At 40.8% G+C, this 15,291-nt stretch overlaps 3 protein-coding genes across 4 annotated transcripts; 2 read left to right on the forward strand and 1 right to left on the reverse strand.

The window, feature by feature from the left end:
- Positions 1-1,104: 1,104 nt before the first annotated feature.
- LOC122003010 (GDSL esterase/lipase At1g29660-like) lies at positions 1,105-2,940 on the forward strand. The gene is made up of 4 exons (XM_042558436.1): positions 1,105-1,563; positions 1,634-1,870; positions 2,101-2,371; positions 2,451-2,940. Exons 1-4 carry the CDS (start codon positions 1,171-1,173, stop codon positions 2,687-2,689), a joined length of 1,140 nt encoding a protein of 379 aa, XP_042414370.1. The 5' UTR covers positions 1,105-1,170; the 3' UTR covers positions 2,690-2,940.
- A 344-nt stretch (positions 2,941-3,284) lies between these two features.
- LOC121999799 (receptor-like protein EIX2) lies at positions 3,285-6,173 on the forward strand. Its single transcript, XM_042554431.1, has one exon. It carries the CDS (start codon positions 3,285-3,287, stop codon positions 6,171-6,173), a length of 2,889 nt encoding a protein of 962 aa, XP_042410365.1.
- A 935-nt stretch (positions 6,174-7,108) lies between these two features.
- LOC122003008 (uncharacterized RNA methyltransferase CT0009-like) lies at positions 7,109-14,103 on the reverse strand. Of its 2 annotated transcripts, none has more exons than XM_042558434.1 (12): positions 13,919-14,103; positions 12,108-12,518; positions 11,781-12,023; positions 11,548-11,709; positions 11,180-11,289; positions 10,130-10,238; positions 9,843-9,998; positions 8,483-8,598; positions 8,244-8,410; positions 7,858-7,988; positions 7,589-7,759; positions 7,109-7,442 (listed from the first exon to the last, which is right to left on the reverse strand). In XM_042558434.1, exons 1-11 carry the CDS (start codon positions 13,961-13,963, stop codon positions 7,652-7,654), a joined length of 1,758 nt encoding a protein of 585 aa, XP_042414368.1. In that variant the 5' UTR covers positions 13,964-14,103; the 3' UTR covers positions 7,109-7,442; positions 7,589-7,651. The 2 variants fall into 2 exon arrangements, with proteins under 2 accessions (XP_042414368.1, XP_042414369.1); XM_042558435.1 differs by having other exon boundaries at positions 12,108-12,548; positions 13,919-14,041.
- Between the last annotated feature and the right edge of the window lie 1,188 nt (positions 14,104-15,291).

The raw sequence follows: 15,291 nt of genomic DNA on the forward strand, positions 1-15,291 counted from the left end.
AACAAGAAGACTATAGCGCAACAGTAAATATCGCATGTAACACATACCTCCGTCGATGCTCGGACCCCCTTTATATAGCCAAGTTTATCCTGAAAAGACTCGTCAGTAAAGTGTGTCTGTCATAGTACCTTAACGGGCCGAGTATATCTCTAAAGTGACATTGGAAGCTTCCACCGTACGATCCTCTATCTGACCATGCCGTCTGTCAACGGCACTAACTCCCAAAAGGATATCAAAAGATAGTCTGTTGTGCTTTCTGCTTGGCCAAGCGGAATAGCCACTCGGCTAAAATTTCGACATCCGCGTGTTGTCCGTTGTCGGGCCGAGTGGGATAGTCGGTCGGCCGGAAGTCCACTGTCCAAGTATTGTCTGTTGCCGAGCCGAGCGAGATAGCCGCTCGGCCGGAAGTCCACTGTCTGCCTACTCATTTGCTGAACCGAGCAGGATAGCCGCTCGGGCGGAAGTCCACTGTCCGCGTGCTCAGCTGATGTCAAGTCTGCTGTTAGACCGAGCAGAGAAGCTGTTCGGCCGAAGTTGAACTCTGTCGATGTCATGCCTTACTGTTTAGCTGAGTGGGATAGCTGCTCGGCTCGGCTTCTGCATATCGTTCTCTCTTGAGTGTTGGGTGTTTGAATGCTCCCCGTGTCGAGGGTAACGGTAGATCGGATCCTTCTTCCCAGTCAGAGCATGCTTCACCTAACCGGCCAGTGCCCTATATACGTTGATCGTCTTAATTTTGACCTCCTTAATTTTTACCGTGACAGTAAGATAGGACATTTCATCATCACCACGTCAAAATCCATATGGAAAACTTTCTTCAATTTTGAATCTGTCCTCCCAAATAAATAGGCATAACTTTTTTATCCAATGCATTTATTCAACACAAGTAAATTAATAGGTATAGGAGAATTATTTGTCCTACTCCTTCATTATGACCTACAGTCCTTAGGCCTCCCCCAAACAATATGCATTAGTGATCTTATGACCTAACTGTACTAGTTAAATTGAATGGAATTGAGCTAACCGAATTTAACCAGACCGACGATGATTCACTCTTGGTTAAGTTTCAAAGGGAGTGTCGAGTTCTACCTTAGTCTATAAGTAACACCATTTCCATCTCCCGTGAGAAATCACCGTGTCATTTAGTTTCTTATCTGATCCTCTGACTCCATGTCTCGACTCTTCTTCATCCTCCTCTTCGTTGCCTTCACCTCCCTTCTACTGCCTCAATGCCACTGCATTAATGGCGGCGGCAACCACAGTGGTGAAGTGAGAGGGATGTTCGTGTTCGGGAGCTCGTTGGTGGACAACGGCAACAACAACTTCCTGCACCGCTCGGCCGTGCGAGCCGACTACGCCCCCTACGGCATCGATTTCCCGGGCGGCCCCTCTGGCCGCTTCTCCAACGGCCGCAACGCCGTCGACGTCCTCTCCCAGCTCCTCCGCCTCCCCTCCCTCATTCCTCCTTATGCCGACCCCCACACCAGAGGCGAACGCATCGTCCGCGGCGTCAACTTCGCCTCCGGAGGCTCCGGCATCCTCGACCAAACCGGCTCCACCACCGTAATAATCGATCACTGATCCCATCAGAACCCGACATCAAAACTTTTAAGAAAATATATTTTGATGGCAGGGTGAAGTTATGAGCATGAGGATGCAAATAAAGGCGTTTGAGCAGAAGACACTGGTGGAGTTAAAGTCTCTGCCCGGATTCTCCAACCACCACCTTGCAGAGTATTTATTTGTGGTCGGGACCGGAGGCAACGACTACCTCCTCAATTACTTTGCCAGGGCTGAAAATTTAAACAACTCGACCGCCCGATCGAACTTCACCCGGCTCCTCATTTCTACCCTGTCCGCCCAACTCAAGGTCACTTCGCACTCGCTCGCTTCGTTTTTACATTTCGCTCCACATTTTTTTTTATAGTAATTTTTCAATGTTTAACATGACACAAGTGCCTAAACCCTAAAATCCCAAACCCTAAAACCTAAACCCCAATCCCTAAACCCCAAACCCCAAAACTCTAAACTCTCAAACCCCAAAACTCTAACCCCAAAACTCTAAACCCTAACTTTTTTTTTCACTACGGTGTCGGGCAGAGGCTCTATGACCTCGGCGCGAGGAAGTTTGTGCTCTTCTCCGTCCAGGCGATGGGTTGCGTTCCGGTGGTGAGAGCCATTCACGATGCGCATACCGGGAGCGGCGGCGGCAGCGGCGCCTGCGTTGAAGCCGTGAACGAGGCCGCCGACCTCTTCAACTGCCACCTCCGACGGCTGGCCAAGAGGAAGCACTCCATGCCGGGTTCCAGCATCGTCTACGTCAACTCCTACAAGATCATCAGGGACATCATCGGCAACCCCACCGGAACTGGTAAACAGCTAACCATAACGACGCAGTTCATCGGCCAATTCAGTAGCCTGTTCTGATCATGAAACGGACGAGGCTTCAGGGTTCCACGAGACGAGCAGGGCATGCTGCGAGTTGTCGTCGGCCATGGAGGAAGGCAGGGGGGTGCTGTGCAAAAGAGGAGGGCGCGCGTGCAGCCACCGAAGCTCCCACGTCTTCTTCGACGGACTCCACCCCACTGATGCTGTCAACGAGCGGATCGCTCGCGAGGCTTACGGTTCCTATCGCAAGGCAGTGGCGTACCCAATCAATGTGCAACAACTGGCTAAGTTATCTATCTAAACCGCATCTGGTTATTCTAATCATATATAAATGCCAGACTATGATATGCTTTAGTTAGCAAGCTATATGTTGTTAGCACATGTATATACAGACCGATATGATGCTAGTACATTAGAAATCTAGGTGTTATTAGGCATGGAGCAGTAGTTTGCTAGTAATGTTTGTATTAGGCATGGAGCAGTAGTTTGCTAGTAATGTTTGTATTAGGCATGGAGCAGTAATTTGCTAATATAAATATTGCAGTTTCTAAACCCTAAACTATAACTAAAGAGAATCTCTAGACTTGGAAGTCCTCCAATTGCTCTCCTATGGCTATATCATCACTTACATTATTTTACTTCTGATGGAGTTTCATCAAGGAACTGGGAGAATTGCATGCCAACGATTTGTCATTTTCATTCACCTAATCAGCATTTTTTTTTAATCAGGAAGTCACTCTCGGTTTGAATCATACTGTTGTTTTATCTTATCAAGACTAAGTAAAAGAAACCCTGATTGATTCATAAAATGTTAAACTTGCAATTTGCATCAAGAATGAAAGTTCTATAAAGTCACCTCATTGTAAGAGGAACCCAACTCTGGTTCGGTACTCGAAATGCCGACAATCTTGCTCCACTTGATCCTTTGGCTTTTGACTGCAAGAAATCTGGACGCATGCCTTGGATCGGAGAGGCAAGCACTACTGAACTTCAAAGATGGCCTCAAAGATCCCAGCGATCGGTTGTCTTCCTGGAAAGGCAAAGATTGCTGCAGGTGGAAAGGCGTTGAATGCAACAACAGTACAAGCGGCGTCCTCAAGCTCAAACTCCGAAATCCCTGCGACTACTACATGGATCCAAACTACTACAAGTGCAGCTTGAGCAGTGAGCTGCGTCCATCTCTTGTATCTTTAAGTGAATTGGCATATCTAGACCTCAGCATCAATGATTTCGGCGGAATTCAGATCCCAAGCTTCATAGGTTCACTCAAGAAACTGAAATATCTTAACTTTTCCTTGGCTGGTTTTGCTGGAGAGGTACCTCCCAATCTAGGAAACCTCTCGAGACTTCGTTATCTTGATCTCAGTAATACATTTTCCTTATTTTCTGGCAATCTTTGGTGGCTTACTCGACTGCCGTTTTTGAAGTACTTAGACTTTAGTACTGTAAACCTCACTGCAGCCTCAGATTGGTTAGATGTTGTGAATATGATGTCTCCTTCCTTGTCTGTCCTACATCTGAGTTCATGTAGTCTTTCAAGTATTCCGACTTCATTTTCCATCGTAAACTTCACGAGTCTCACCACCCTCAATCTTCTAGACAACAGTTTCAACTCGACCTTACCCAACTGGCTCTGGAAGCTCAACAGTCTCACTTATCTGGATCTCGGAGCTTCCATGTTTCATGGTCCTCTACCCTATGCACTTGGGAACTTGACTTCTCTTAATGTCCTCAGATTAGGTCAAAATAATCTGGAAGGTAACATTCCAGGATCGATTCGAAACCTTTGCAGATTGACTTGCCTAGATTTGTCACAGAACAATTTTACCGGCAATATAACCGATCCATTGCCTCATTGCATATGGAACGACATAAAAGAACTGAGTCTAGGGGATAACAAGTTTTATGGAAACCTGTCCAACTGGCTCAAGCATATGACCAGCCTAACATTTTTAGATCTAGGTAAGAACCAACTTGATGGTCCTATACCTACAGGACTAGGAAAGCTTAGCGAACTAACTTACCTGGATCTTTCGTATAACTCGTTTGCGGGTGTCATCACCGAAGTTCACTTCCATAATTTAACAAAGCTGTACTTGCTAATCTTGTCGCTGAATCCCCTAACGGTGTTGTTAAATCAAAGCTGGATTCCTCCTTTCCAACTCCAAATTATCGGGTTTCGTGATTGTCGTCTGGGTCCCCGTTTCCCTCCTTGGCTTAGATGGCAAACACATATAATGACCCTTGATTTATCCAACACGAGCATTGCAGACAGAGTGCCTGATTGGTTTTGGAACATAACTTCTTCTAGACTCTCTGTTCTAGACATGTCAAACAATCAACTTTCCGGCGTGCTGCCATCAAACATGGAGTTTATGGCACAGCTATCCGTGTTCGAGTTGAGTTCAAATCAACTTGAGGGATCGATTCCATCACTGCCGAATAGCCTTACCACATTAGATGTCTCAAAAAATTCATTTTCAGGACCTTTACCTTCGAACTTCATGACTCCAAATTTGTATGCTTTGTTGATCTCGCAAAATCAAATAAATGGAAGCATTCCCCCCTCTGTATGTCAGCTGCAATCTTTAAGCCTCCTCGATATGTCAAACAACGATCTAACAGGTGAACTTCCTAACTGTTGGATGGAGTACTCACAGTTAAGTTTGATCGATTTGTCTGATAACAACCTTTCTGGAGAAATTCCTGGCTCGGTTGCTAATCTTTCTAGACTTGTATCACTGAACCTGGACAGCAACAGCTTTGGCGGAGAACTTCCTTCATCAATGCAACAGTGCACCAGACTGACCTTTCTCGATCTTGGCCAGAACAAGTTATCCGGGATAATACCAACATGGATCGGAGAGAGTCTACTAAACCTGGTAGTTCTGCAGCTGAGGTCAAACATGTTCTTCAGTGATATTCCTCCCCAACTCGCATGGCTTCATGGCCTTCAAGTCTTGGATCTTGCCGGTAACAATCTATCTGGATCAATTCCTCAAAGTTTTGGCAATTTCAGTGCAATGGCTTCACGCTCGCCAACAAAATTACCGAATTTTCAATATTGGACATTCGGGCTCTACGGCGACTACTATTACAATGAGAGGTTGCATGTCATGATGAAAGGACAAGATGAAGAGTATACAAAGATACTGTCTTTTCTGAAGACTATAGACCTTTCAGACAACTATCTAACTGGGCAAATACCTCAAGAGATTGGCCGGCTTGTGGCACTGAAGAATTTGAATTTGTCGAGAAATCTTCTGTCAGGAAAGATTCCTGAGATGGTCAGCAGAATTCCGGAGTTAGAGTCTCTAGATCTTTCATTCAATGAACTTTCGGGCAGCATTCCTCAAGGCATATCAACAGTGACTTTCCTGAGCCACTTGAACTTGTCTTACAATAATCTGTCAGGAAGAATTCCTTTGGGAAATCAGCTCCAAACACTAAATGATCCCTCCATCTACATTGGCAATGCCAATCTTTGCGGGCCTCCACTTACAAATAGTTGCTCCAGCAGTGAACCAGTTCCTCGGGAGGATTTGCGACATGAAGACAATGCCGAGAGGAAATGGCTATATCTTAGCATGTCATTGGGATTCATCACTGGACTTTGGGGTTTGTTTATCGCCCTGTTGTTGAATAGCAGTTGGAGAAGATCATACTTCCTCGTGTTGGACAACTTGTTTAACCAACTGTATGTTGCATCAGCCATATTCATGGCTAGGCTAAGTAGGAAGCATGCTGAGAGTAGAAGGAACCATCAATACAGAGGTGGTATGTAGCGTTCATCATTTCAGGTGCCATCTGTTTTTGTTTTGAACAAAAACCATGTATTAGGTATGACATAAAGATTGAAAAACCTAAACATAATGTTTATCTAGACTTAAATTCTATTTTTCAGCATGTTTTCTGGTACTGTCAATAGGAACTACAGCATAAATTTCAAGTTTATGAGATATTTGAAATAAAAACTACAAAAGTTTTCGCTTAAATGATACAAACTCTATGTGAGCCTACCACAGATAACTCTAAATTCAGAGGGGAAAAAACCATATTCTATCAAGATTGAAATTTTTCACCTAATTTTAATTTTACAGTTGTTTACAATAAAGTTTTTACAAATAAGATTTTCAATTTTTCAGATACAACAAAGTTTCAAGACTACTTGCAAAAAGATTAACAAGGAGACACTTTATAAAACCTGCTCTAAAGTTCTCAATACAAATCTTACTGACTCCAAAATTCCTTGAAGATGAGAAGTGTTTCCTCAACATCAAGCATGTTATAACTCATGTTTTATCTATAGAACTTAAAACATACTGTTTGAAACCTATAAGCAAATCCTCAAGCGGGGAGACACAATTTTATGGCTTCGCTGGCAGCAAGATTTATAATGAAAGGGGATCTCAAAAAACAAATAGTTGAGGTCGTACCTTTATAGACATCCTAGCCGCCAAGCACTCTGTGAACACCTATGAGAACTTCCACTCCAGCTGCAATGTGCCCCCTGCCCCCTGCCCCCTGCCCGGCCTCTGAATCCTTCACTACCTGCTCCGTACTAATGGCATCTCCCTCAAATGATGTAGGCTTAAATGAGAATGCCAGACCCTTTTATTTGTAACAGTTTAAGTCCAAGTATATTTCTCCAACTTCATAACTTCTTTTGTTCTTGTCAATGCCAAGAACAAAGAATCAAATCCACATGACACAGGAAAGGTAGATGCTAAAATTCACTAAAACACTGAAGATTATAAGAAATAGTGATAACAAACTCGAAGCCATTAGGAAATACAAGTTAATTTTACCAGTAAGGTGAAAGGGAAAAAAAACAGATTTATGGAAATTACAAAATTGACAATGCGAGTTTGAAGAAAAGTTGTCTTTCACATGCATAATGAAATAACCTCCTTTGATTGTTTGTTCAATTGAAGCAGTTGTCCTCCATGGTTGTATTTTAATATCTCAATGTGCATCTTTTTAAGCTCACATTATTTTTCGCAGCTCATCTTGTTTACAAAATCATGATCGGTAATTTATAGCAACGTAGCAACCTGTTTGAGGAAAAAAGAGTATAATATGTCATTGCTGTTAAAAAATAACTACATTAAACAAGAGCAAAATTATATGCGTATATTGCAAAAGGCTTGGCACATAACACTGTAAAACTGGAATATAATCATCATAGGCAAGTACGTACGGCTGTGAGAAGCGAACATTTCATTGATTCCCACGGTAGGCATACGAGACATAAAGCTAACAATCAACTAAGCTCCAGCAAGCAGACACATTCTATATGGGGAGTATGAGGGAACATATCAACTGGCTGAACACTTTTCAAACTGTAGCATCCGCTTATTCCTTGCTCGGTCTGTGCAAAATTGATAAAAATTTAACTTCATAATGCCCTGCATGTGTATTTTCATGAAAAACCATTAAAACCAAAAGAGCGGGTTCAAGGATACATACAACACCATGACAGAGGTAATCAAGATCACGAGCTAGTGTGGCTGGATTGCATGAGACGTAGACAATGCGTGGTGCCTTTAGTTTAAGAAGATATTTGATCAACTTCATATGCATGCCTGGCCGGTTTGGATCTGCAGAATTGTAAAACAGAACCTTGAGATTCAAGAACACATGTGAGATTCAATGATTTCATATCGTGACTCTATCAGCTACTGTTTTTTTTTTTAAAAAAAAAGACTGGAGTATTTAAGTTGTAGTCGACTTAAATCCATCAAAATTTCAGGAACCATTTATAAATATAATCAAGGAATGAATTTTTCATGACAAGACAAGCTAAAAAAAATTCACCCAAAAAGTAAGGAAGCAGCTATAAACAAGAGCAATACCTGTAATTACAATGTCAGGTTTTGGAAAATCCTTCCCAAAACTATCGCTGATTTTATTAAGATCTCCTTGGACAAATGTTGCATTTTCGATGCCATTTAACTTGGCATTTCTGAGAGCATCAGAAACAGCTTCAGCCACGACTTCAAATCCATAAACATGCTTAACCCTTAAAACAAACAAGACTTTCTTTTTAGATTCCTACTAAAAGCGAGCATGTAACTCAACTATCAGAGAGTACCTTTTTGCAAGGCTCAAACCAATACTTCCTGTACCGCAAAATAGATCGAGTACAATCTCTGAACCATCTCCTCTAAGTCTAGCACAGTCTTCAACAAGCTTGTACAGCACCTCTGCCTGAAAACAGCTAGTGAAATTATACTTTGCTTGTTTTAAGGGAAATGCTTTTCTTATTCTATGAGCCTAAGCATCAGTTTCATTTAGTAGGCAAAACTGCAGAAGTTCTACCGCTAATATTGTCTTTCAAAATGTAACCAAATATTTTGAACAACATGGATTAGTTAATGTGTCATTAGCAAAGCATGTAAACATACCAGCCAAAACACCAAATCACTATCAACCATGATTTGAAATCTCACACCGAGCCAAATGGCACGGCTGAAATGTATTGTTACAGTAATATTCTGAAATCAGTACTAATTGAGTCTGATAAAATATCCTGTGTCATCTGTACTGATTATGTCAATAAACATTGTGTTGTGATATCAGTCGTTATGGCTTGGCATACTATGACCCCGGCCAAAATGAATTCAAGTAATGTCATATTTTTGTTATATCTTTGTAGCTCATTTCTCTAAAATTCTAGTTAAATTGATTATCTAATAGTTAGAGTTTTTTTTTATCAATAAAAATGTTAAGTGGAATAAAATTATAAGATTAACATTTATATGAATCACACATTTAAATAGAAAATAAAATCATTTTTTAACTCAATTCATAATTGATTTCTTTTTATTAAAAATTGAAAATCTAAGTGAAAGATAATTAAATAAGTAAAACTTATTTCATTTATCTAGCTTGCTTTACCACATAATAATTATTATTCTTATTTTTAAAAATAAATAAACTTAAGGGTGTTAAAAGAATAAAACACATCTAAATTTATCTTGGCAATGATTTGATACTACCAAAAGTGCGACAATTATTAACGCAATACATTGTCAAAGCAGTACCATGTCACATCGAGAACAAAACTCTAGTATGAAATGGTACCTCAAACCTTGCAAGCCCCCCTCCCCCACTATATAGTTTTCTAATCTTCTTCTTGTTCTTCTTATTTAATTCTCTCCTCCCTTGGCCATTGGCATCAACCGTTGGCACTTCAGCGTGGTATCAAGACCATGCTATTTAGTCAAAGACTGAAATTCAAACCTTCCTATCAAACCATTACTGCAATATGTCTGATGTTTGCACATTCAATTATGTAATCATTGAAACATTCTCCATGAACTTGAAGAAAGTTGTTCCAGAAGAAAGAGGAATGCAATATGGAAGTGATATATCACAGCTTTTGGCAATATCAAAATTTAAAACAATGTAAAGCAGGAGGAAAAACAAGCAGTGCAAGTATTATCGCTTACCTGGTGAGAATTGGTCTGGAAGAAGGAATTGGCTGATATCTGAAATACAAGTCCTCTTAACATCTCTGTAATAGAGGATTTTCCATACAAAGTATATTCTTCTTCCCCTACGGATGTATTCCCAACTGATCTGTTTACATTATTCACAACACTGACCTATGATCAACCACAAAGGCAAGTTATTCACACAATTGAAATATATATATATATATATATATTGAGGTGTTGATGTAGTTTTGTACAACCATACGGCTTTATTAAGTAATGAAATGCAATTTTGTACAAACCACTTCAGGAAATGCAATGATTTTGTCAACGAGAGGCATCAACAGGCTAGGCATGTAGGAAGACGTGACAAAGTTGACCATGACCTCTGGTGTGCCAGTCTTGACATCTCTGAGACAGTATATAAATCCAATTACAGGAAATGGAAATTTTTTAGCATGGCCAGAAGAAAGCTCTAAACAGAAGAAAAAATATGAAAAAAAAAATGCTACTGAAATTAGTAATGCAGATGTTAACCAGAACAGATTAGAACGCAAGATATGGAATGCTTTAAAGGACAAGAAGGAAGTGGGGAGTCTAGAATGTTACCGGGTCAAGTGAAGTATGCACTTTATAGTTATCAGCTAACTAAATAGATTCACTTAGAGTCCAACACAATATATATTGAATAAGATCAAACATCACATATGTAATTTTATAGATTTAGTGATAGGTGATGGCCATTATAGTTCAACTATGGTTCCCATAATATTTTTGTTTGAAAAAACGAAGTAACTTGAATAAATACATTTAACAACCTTAATATTTCAAAAACTATTATTGAATGCAAAATATTGTCAAAATAATATGATATGAGGATTGTTACACATGTTAAAAAATAAACACAAAATTAAAAAATATAGATAGATTGTTGAATTCCTCGATAACTCTAAACATCTATTCTAATTGGACCAGTCACTCTTATGGTAGACAAATACAAATTTTGTTCTGCAGCATCCCTTCCAGTTGATTACTTGAGATCCCTTTTTATTCAAAAAGAGACTACCAGGTTGAATCAGATAAAAATTTCGTAGCATGGACTACTAAAAATTATTAAGAAACAACCTAAAAATGTAATTTTAAGAGCATAAAGAACATGTTCTGATATTGGATGATATCTTTGGATGCATTTAAGAAGAAACTTCTAAACATTAAAATAGTAACAAGTCTACTGATTACCGGATAAGCAAAGGCATGATAGGAGGTAAACCAAAACGATTGTGGCAATATATGGAAATTTAATCCATCTGCATATTCTCATCTACATATAGATCTCAGAGAAGATGGCTTACCTTCCAGTTCTTAGCATTAGATGCTTAAGAAATCCACTATGATTAAGGACATTATATGGCAAGAGGCCCAGCTCGGGGTCCATCCAACTATCTTGAAAAACTGCAAGAACCTATAAAATTAGGAAACAATCAACTGAAATACATTCCATATCCACTGATGAGTAGCAGAGAACACAAATTTGCTGAATCAACCTAATGAAGACCAAATTCTACAAATCAATGAATGAATCAAAATGAGCAAATCAAATACATTTCAACCAAAGTAAAATTAATGCTAAAATAAAAACAAATCAAATTTTGTGCACGTGATGCAAAAATACATGTCAACAAATCAAACTTCCATCCACCAAAAGAAAATAAAGTGTTACCTTGTTAGCTACTTCAGACTGTAATAAGCATTTCTCAACATGAAGGACCTTATAAAAGAACCCTGGAGCATGCAAACCCAAAGCATAACCACTCTCCATCTTATCCTCTGAAGTCAATACATCTGGCGGCATCCATCTTTCATGACCAAATGAGAATTCCATCTACGTAAAGATTGCAACTTTACTACAGCGAGTAGGGCAAAAAATTGCCTTTCACTAAAGAAGACGCAGACCTTGTTACGGTAGTGGAACAGCAGATCGCAGGGCACTATAGACTTCATAACCTTAGAAAAGCCAGCATCTTTGTCTGAGAATCTGCCGACGTGAACGATCAAATCCCGAACTTGTTGCTCCTTGGCTCGAATCTGAGCCTCGTACGAAAGATTCTGAGTCTTACACCCTCCGCAGTACGAAGCATACTGACAGGGAGGTTCCACGGCGTCCCAATGCGGAGTAATCGTTTTCAGCTTCGTCACCTACAACCGAGACTACCATACTAATCGAGAATTGATGTATTAATAGGATAGAAATAGTGACTGGGCATGGAAGGATTTTACGACCTCGGCATAGCTGTCCTTCTTGCGGGAGACGCGGCCGAGGAAGCGCTCGCCCGGGAGGGCGCGGTCGCACATTAAGACGAATCCGGAATCAGCGGCCTTGCAGATTCCCTTGGCCTTGAAAGCGAGGGACTCGCAGACGAGCTCCAGGGTCTGGCCTCGCTTCGGGAAAAAGGAGCGAGAAGGGGGAGCGGCGCCAGAACTTGGCGCATCTACGATGGCATCGATCCCGGAGGGCGGAGGAAGAGGAGAGGGGGAAGGGGAGGCAGAAGAGCCGGAGGCGGCGCGGACGGCGCGGAGCCAAGGGCGAGCATTGAGGCGGCGGGCGCCGCAAGAAGGGAACACCGCGATGGCGGCCATCGCACGAAGGATTGGAATCGAGTCCAAACTTGATGGGCTCCGTTTGAGCAGCCACTGCCCACGACACACTAGTCACTAGGAGGACTATACAAAATTAAGAGGGAGAAGTAAATGAATTGCTCAAATTTTTTAGAGTTAATTGCAATATCATATATAATTATTATCTTTTACCTTCTTATTTTTTATTATCATAAAAAAAAAATCTCATATTATAAAAAAAAATAATAAATAAAACTCTCTTTTTTTCAGATCTAGTTATATTCCAAGTAATTTTGATCAAAAGTACAATAAATACTACTCTAATATTAGTTTAAAAAATACTTTAAACATTCATTAAACCTGCTTTGCTTACTAACAAAACTTTTTAATTTGTTAAAATTACTACTACAAGTTGTTATTTTGTGACAAAAAATTCACGGATTTAAATCATGGAAATAGTATCTTACAAAAAATACGATAAAATCATGTACAATAAATCTTTTACCGAGATCCCGCAGTAAGAGCTTTGTACACCAGACTTTTTTTTTCACTACCACAAGTATAATAACTTTAACCTTCATATATTAGATGAGGGTATTTTTAGAATAAATAAAATAAAATAAATACACACTATTAGTGGTACAAATCCAATAAAATAGCATTATTTTTCTAAGTAAATCCAGCTTATGCGCATTCCTAAATCAACCTTAATATTCATCCCATTTGAAATTTGAATATTCATCCTATTTAAGATTCGAACTCATTTGAAAAGAAACCTTTTGGATCACAAAAACAGGTTCTACGACTTTGAGTTATAGTTAGATTAGTTGAGACAAAATTCAAAAAAAAACTAAGCACATCATTCAAACTAGAACACATGTAATGAGATGACAAGAACTCAAGATTTTCCTAGTGGTACAGCTCTTCTTCTTTCTTCACCTTCCAATTTTACAGGATCATTCATCTTCTTCATCGTCCTCGCCAACGAATTCTTCTTCCTCTTCTTCCTCCTCCATTTCCCCTTCATCTTCTTCATCATCACCACCATCATCGACAATGAAACCGCCTAAAGTTTCATCATCTTTTTCTTCTTCTTCTTCTTCTTCTTTCTTAGGCTTCTTTGCTCTGTTCGACCTAGTAGAGTACATAGGCCTAATAGCATTCCTCACTTCGACAACATCTTCAACATCTGCCCACTCCTCATCCTCACAATCATCGCCCTTCTTCTTCTTCCCGAGACTCCTATTCCTCTTAATTCCTTCATGTTCATCATTGTCGTCGTCGCGGTCGAGGAACCAATTCCAGTCCTTCACTGATCGGATCTTGTGCCTTGGGAAACGATCGAACTCATGGCCTTTCACCAAAAACCCAAACTCTACAGACGGCCGCAAGGACAAAGTATTCGCTAGGAGGGTTGATCGAACGAAATTGCAGTAAAAAAAGGATGAAATTATGATGGAAAGTTCGGTTCTGACCTTTGATAGGATCGATTTGGGAGGCATCCAATGCGGCAAGCTCATGTTCCAGATCTTCTTCTTCGCCTCCGATTGCTTCGATCACTGATTTTCCTTCATTCTTCTTCCTCTCTGAAGTCCTCTTCTCCCTCCTCGCCACCGCGTCGACGACATTCTGCTCCACGGTTCCCGGCGCAGCTCCCCGCCTCCTCAGAACCCAGAAGGAGAGATTTTTGAGAGAAAGAGACAGCCGGTCGCCGTCTCTGAGCTCGCCCTTCTCTGACTTCCGGTAAACCCTCGGCCTGCCGCCGCAGCCACAAACTACGACGGGATTTCGCCCGATGACCTCGAATAGAACCCTCGGCCCGTCTTCGGAGTGGCCTCCGACGAGTCGCAACGACAGGTGGCGGCGCGAGACGGTGCAGTCCGGGGGCGACGGACGGCGGAGCCCTAGACCTGGGCGTCTTCCGATCTCCGTCGACGAGTCCCGCTCGATGGGGATCGTAGCGCCGTCTTCCGATTCGATCTCCATCGAAGTCAAATCAAACTCCGATTCTATCTGATCTCCATAGAGGCGATTAGTAACTTTGTTCTTTGCTCGTCCCACACCGCTTTAGGCTGCATCTTGGCCGGGCCACGCCTCTAATGGGCTTAAAAAATATTTTTTTTAAAAAAAAAACAATTTTATTAGGGATATAAAAGAAAATTTTTTCTTTACAAACGTCAACTATGAATTAACCTTATAATTTATCTCTCTTTACCTAATCTAAAAATAAATTATTATAACGTTAATAAGTGGTGGAACAACATCCTGAGACAAAAAAAATTCAAATCTCTCACCAAGACATGGGGAGTTTAAAAAAACTTATATGATTCTGTCTAAAAAATATAAAGTTGAAAAATTAAAAGATGACAGTTCCACACTTCCACTGACCGGACGTGAACTTCGTTTCACTATGCAAATCAAATAACGTTAGTATTGGGTTAGGAAATGAGTCTTCGATGTTGACCTTTCGATGTTCAAATCAGTCACCAGAATATGAAGAAAAGAGGAGCAACAGTGCGCAAAAAGTAAACAACGCGTACCTCCACTAGTAATGGACGCCCTTTATATAAAGCTCTGATGGGTGACGTGTGCGCTTCTCAAGGCATAGGCACGCTCTTCAATGTGTTACTCGAAAGAGCTTGTCAAGAAAATACCTCTGACATCATACCTTAACAGGATATTCCTGACAAGACAATAGAAGTTTTCGTCGTACGATTCGTCTGTCGACCATGCCTCGTGTTAGCGCACTATTTTCCAAAAGGATGTCGGCAGATTCTATAGTGGTCGTGTTGCTGGGTCAAGCGAGGTAGTCGCTCGGCCGAGACTCCGCTCCGTCCGCGGCCAAGTC

The sequence above is a fragment of the Zingiber officinale genome, chromosome 7A (assembly GCF_018446385.1).
Source record: "Zingiber officinale cultivar Zhangliang chromosome 7A, Zo_v1.1, whole genome shotgun sequence".
Taxonomy (NCBI): Eukaryota; Viridiplantae; Streptophyta; class Magnoliopsida; order Zingiberales; family Zingiberaceae; genus Zingiber; species Zingiber officinale.

Excerpts from the sequence above, each read along its gene's own strand:
- LOC122003010 (XM_042558436.1), top strand. The coding sequence starts at position 1,171 with ATGTCTCGACTCTTCTTCATCCTCCTCTTCGTTGCCTTCACCTCCCTT. Across the intron at positions 1,564-1,633 it reads ACCAAACCGGCTCCACCACC|GGTGAAGTTATGAGCATGAG; the intron begins GTAATAATCGAT and ends TTTTGATGGCAG. Across the intron at positions 2,372-2,450 it reads CGGCAACCCCACCGGAACTG|GGTTCCACGAGACGAGCAGG; the intron begins GTAAACAGCTAA and ends ACGAGGCTTCAG.
- LOC122003008 (XM_042558434.1), bottom strand. The coding sequence starts at position 13,963 with ATGAGCTTGCCGCATTGGATGCCTCCCAAATCGATCCTATCAAAG. Across the intron at positions 11,710-11,780 it reads TGTTCCACTACCGTAACAAG|ATGGAATTCTCATTTGGTCA; the intron begins GTCTGCGTCTTC and ends ATCTTTACGTAG. Across the intron at positions 9,999-10,129 it reads TCATTGCATTTCCTGAAGTG|GTCAGTGTTGTGAATAATGT; the intron begins GTTTGTACAAAA and ends GGTTGATCATAG.
- LOC121999799 (XM_042554431.1), top strand. The coding sequence starts at position 3,285 with ATGCCGACAATCTTGCTCCACTTGATCCTTTGGCTTTTGACTGCAAGA.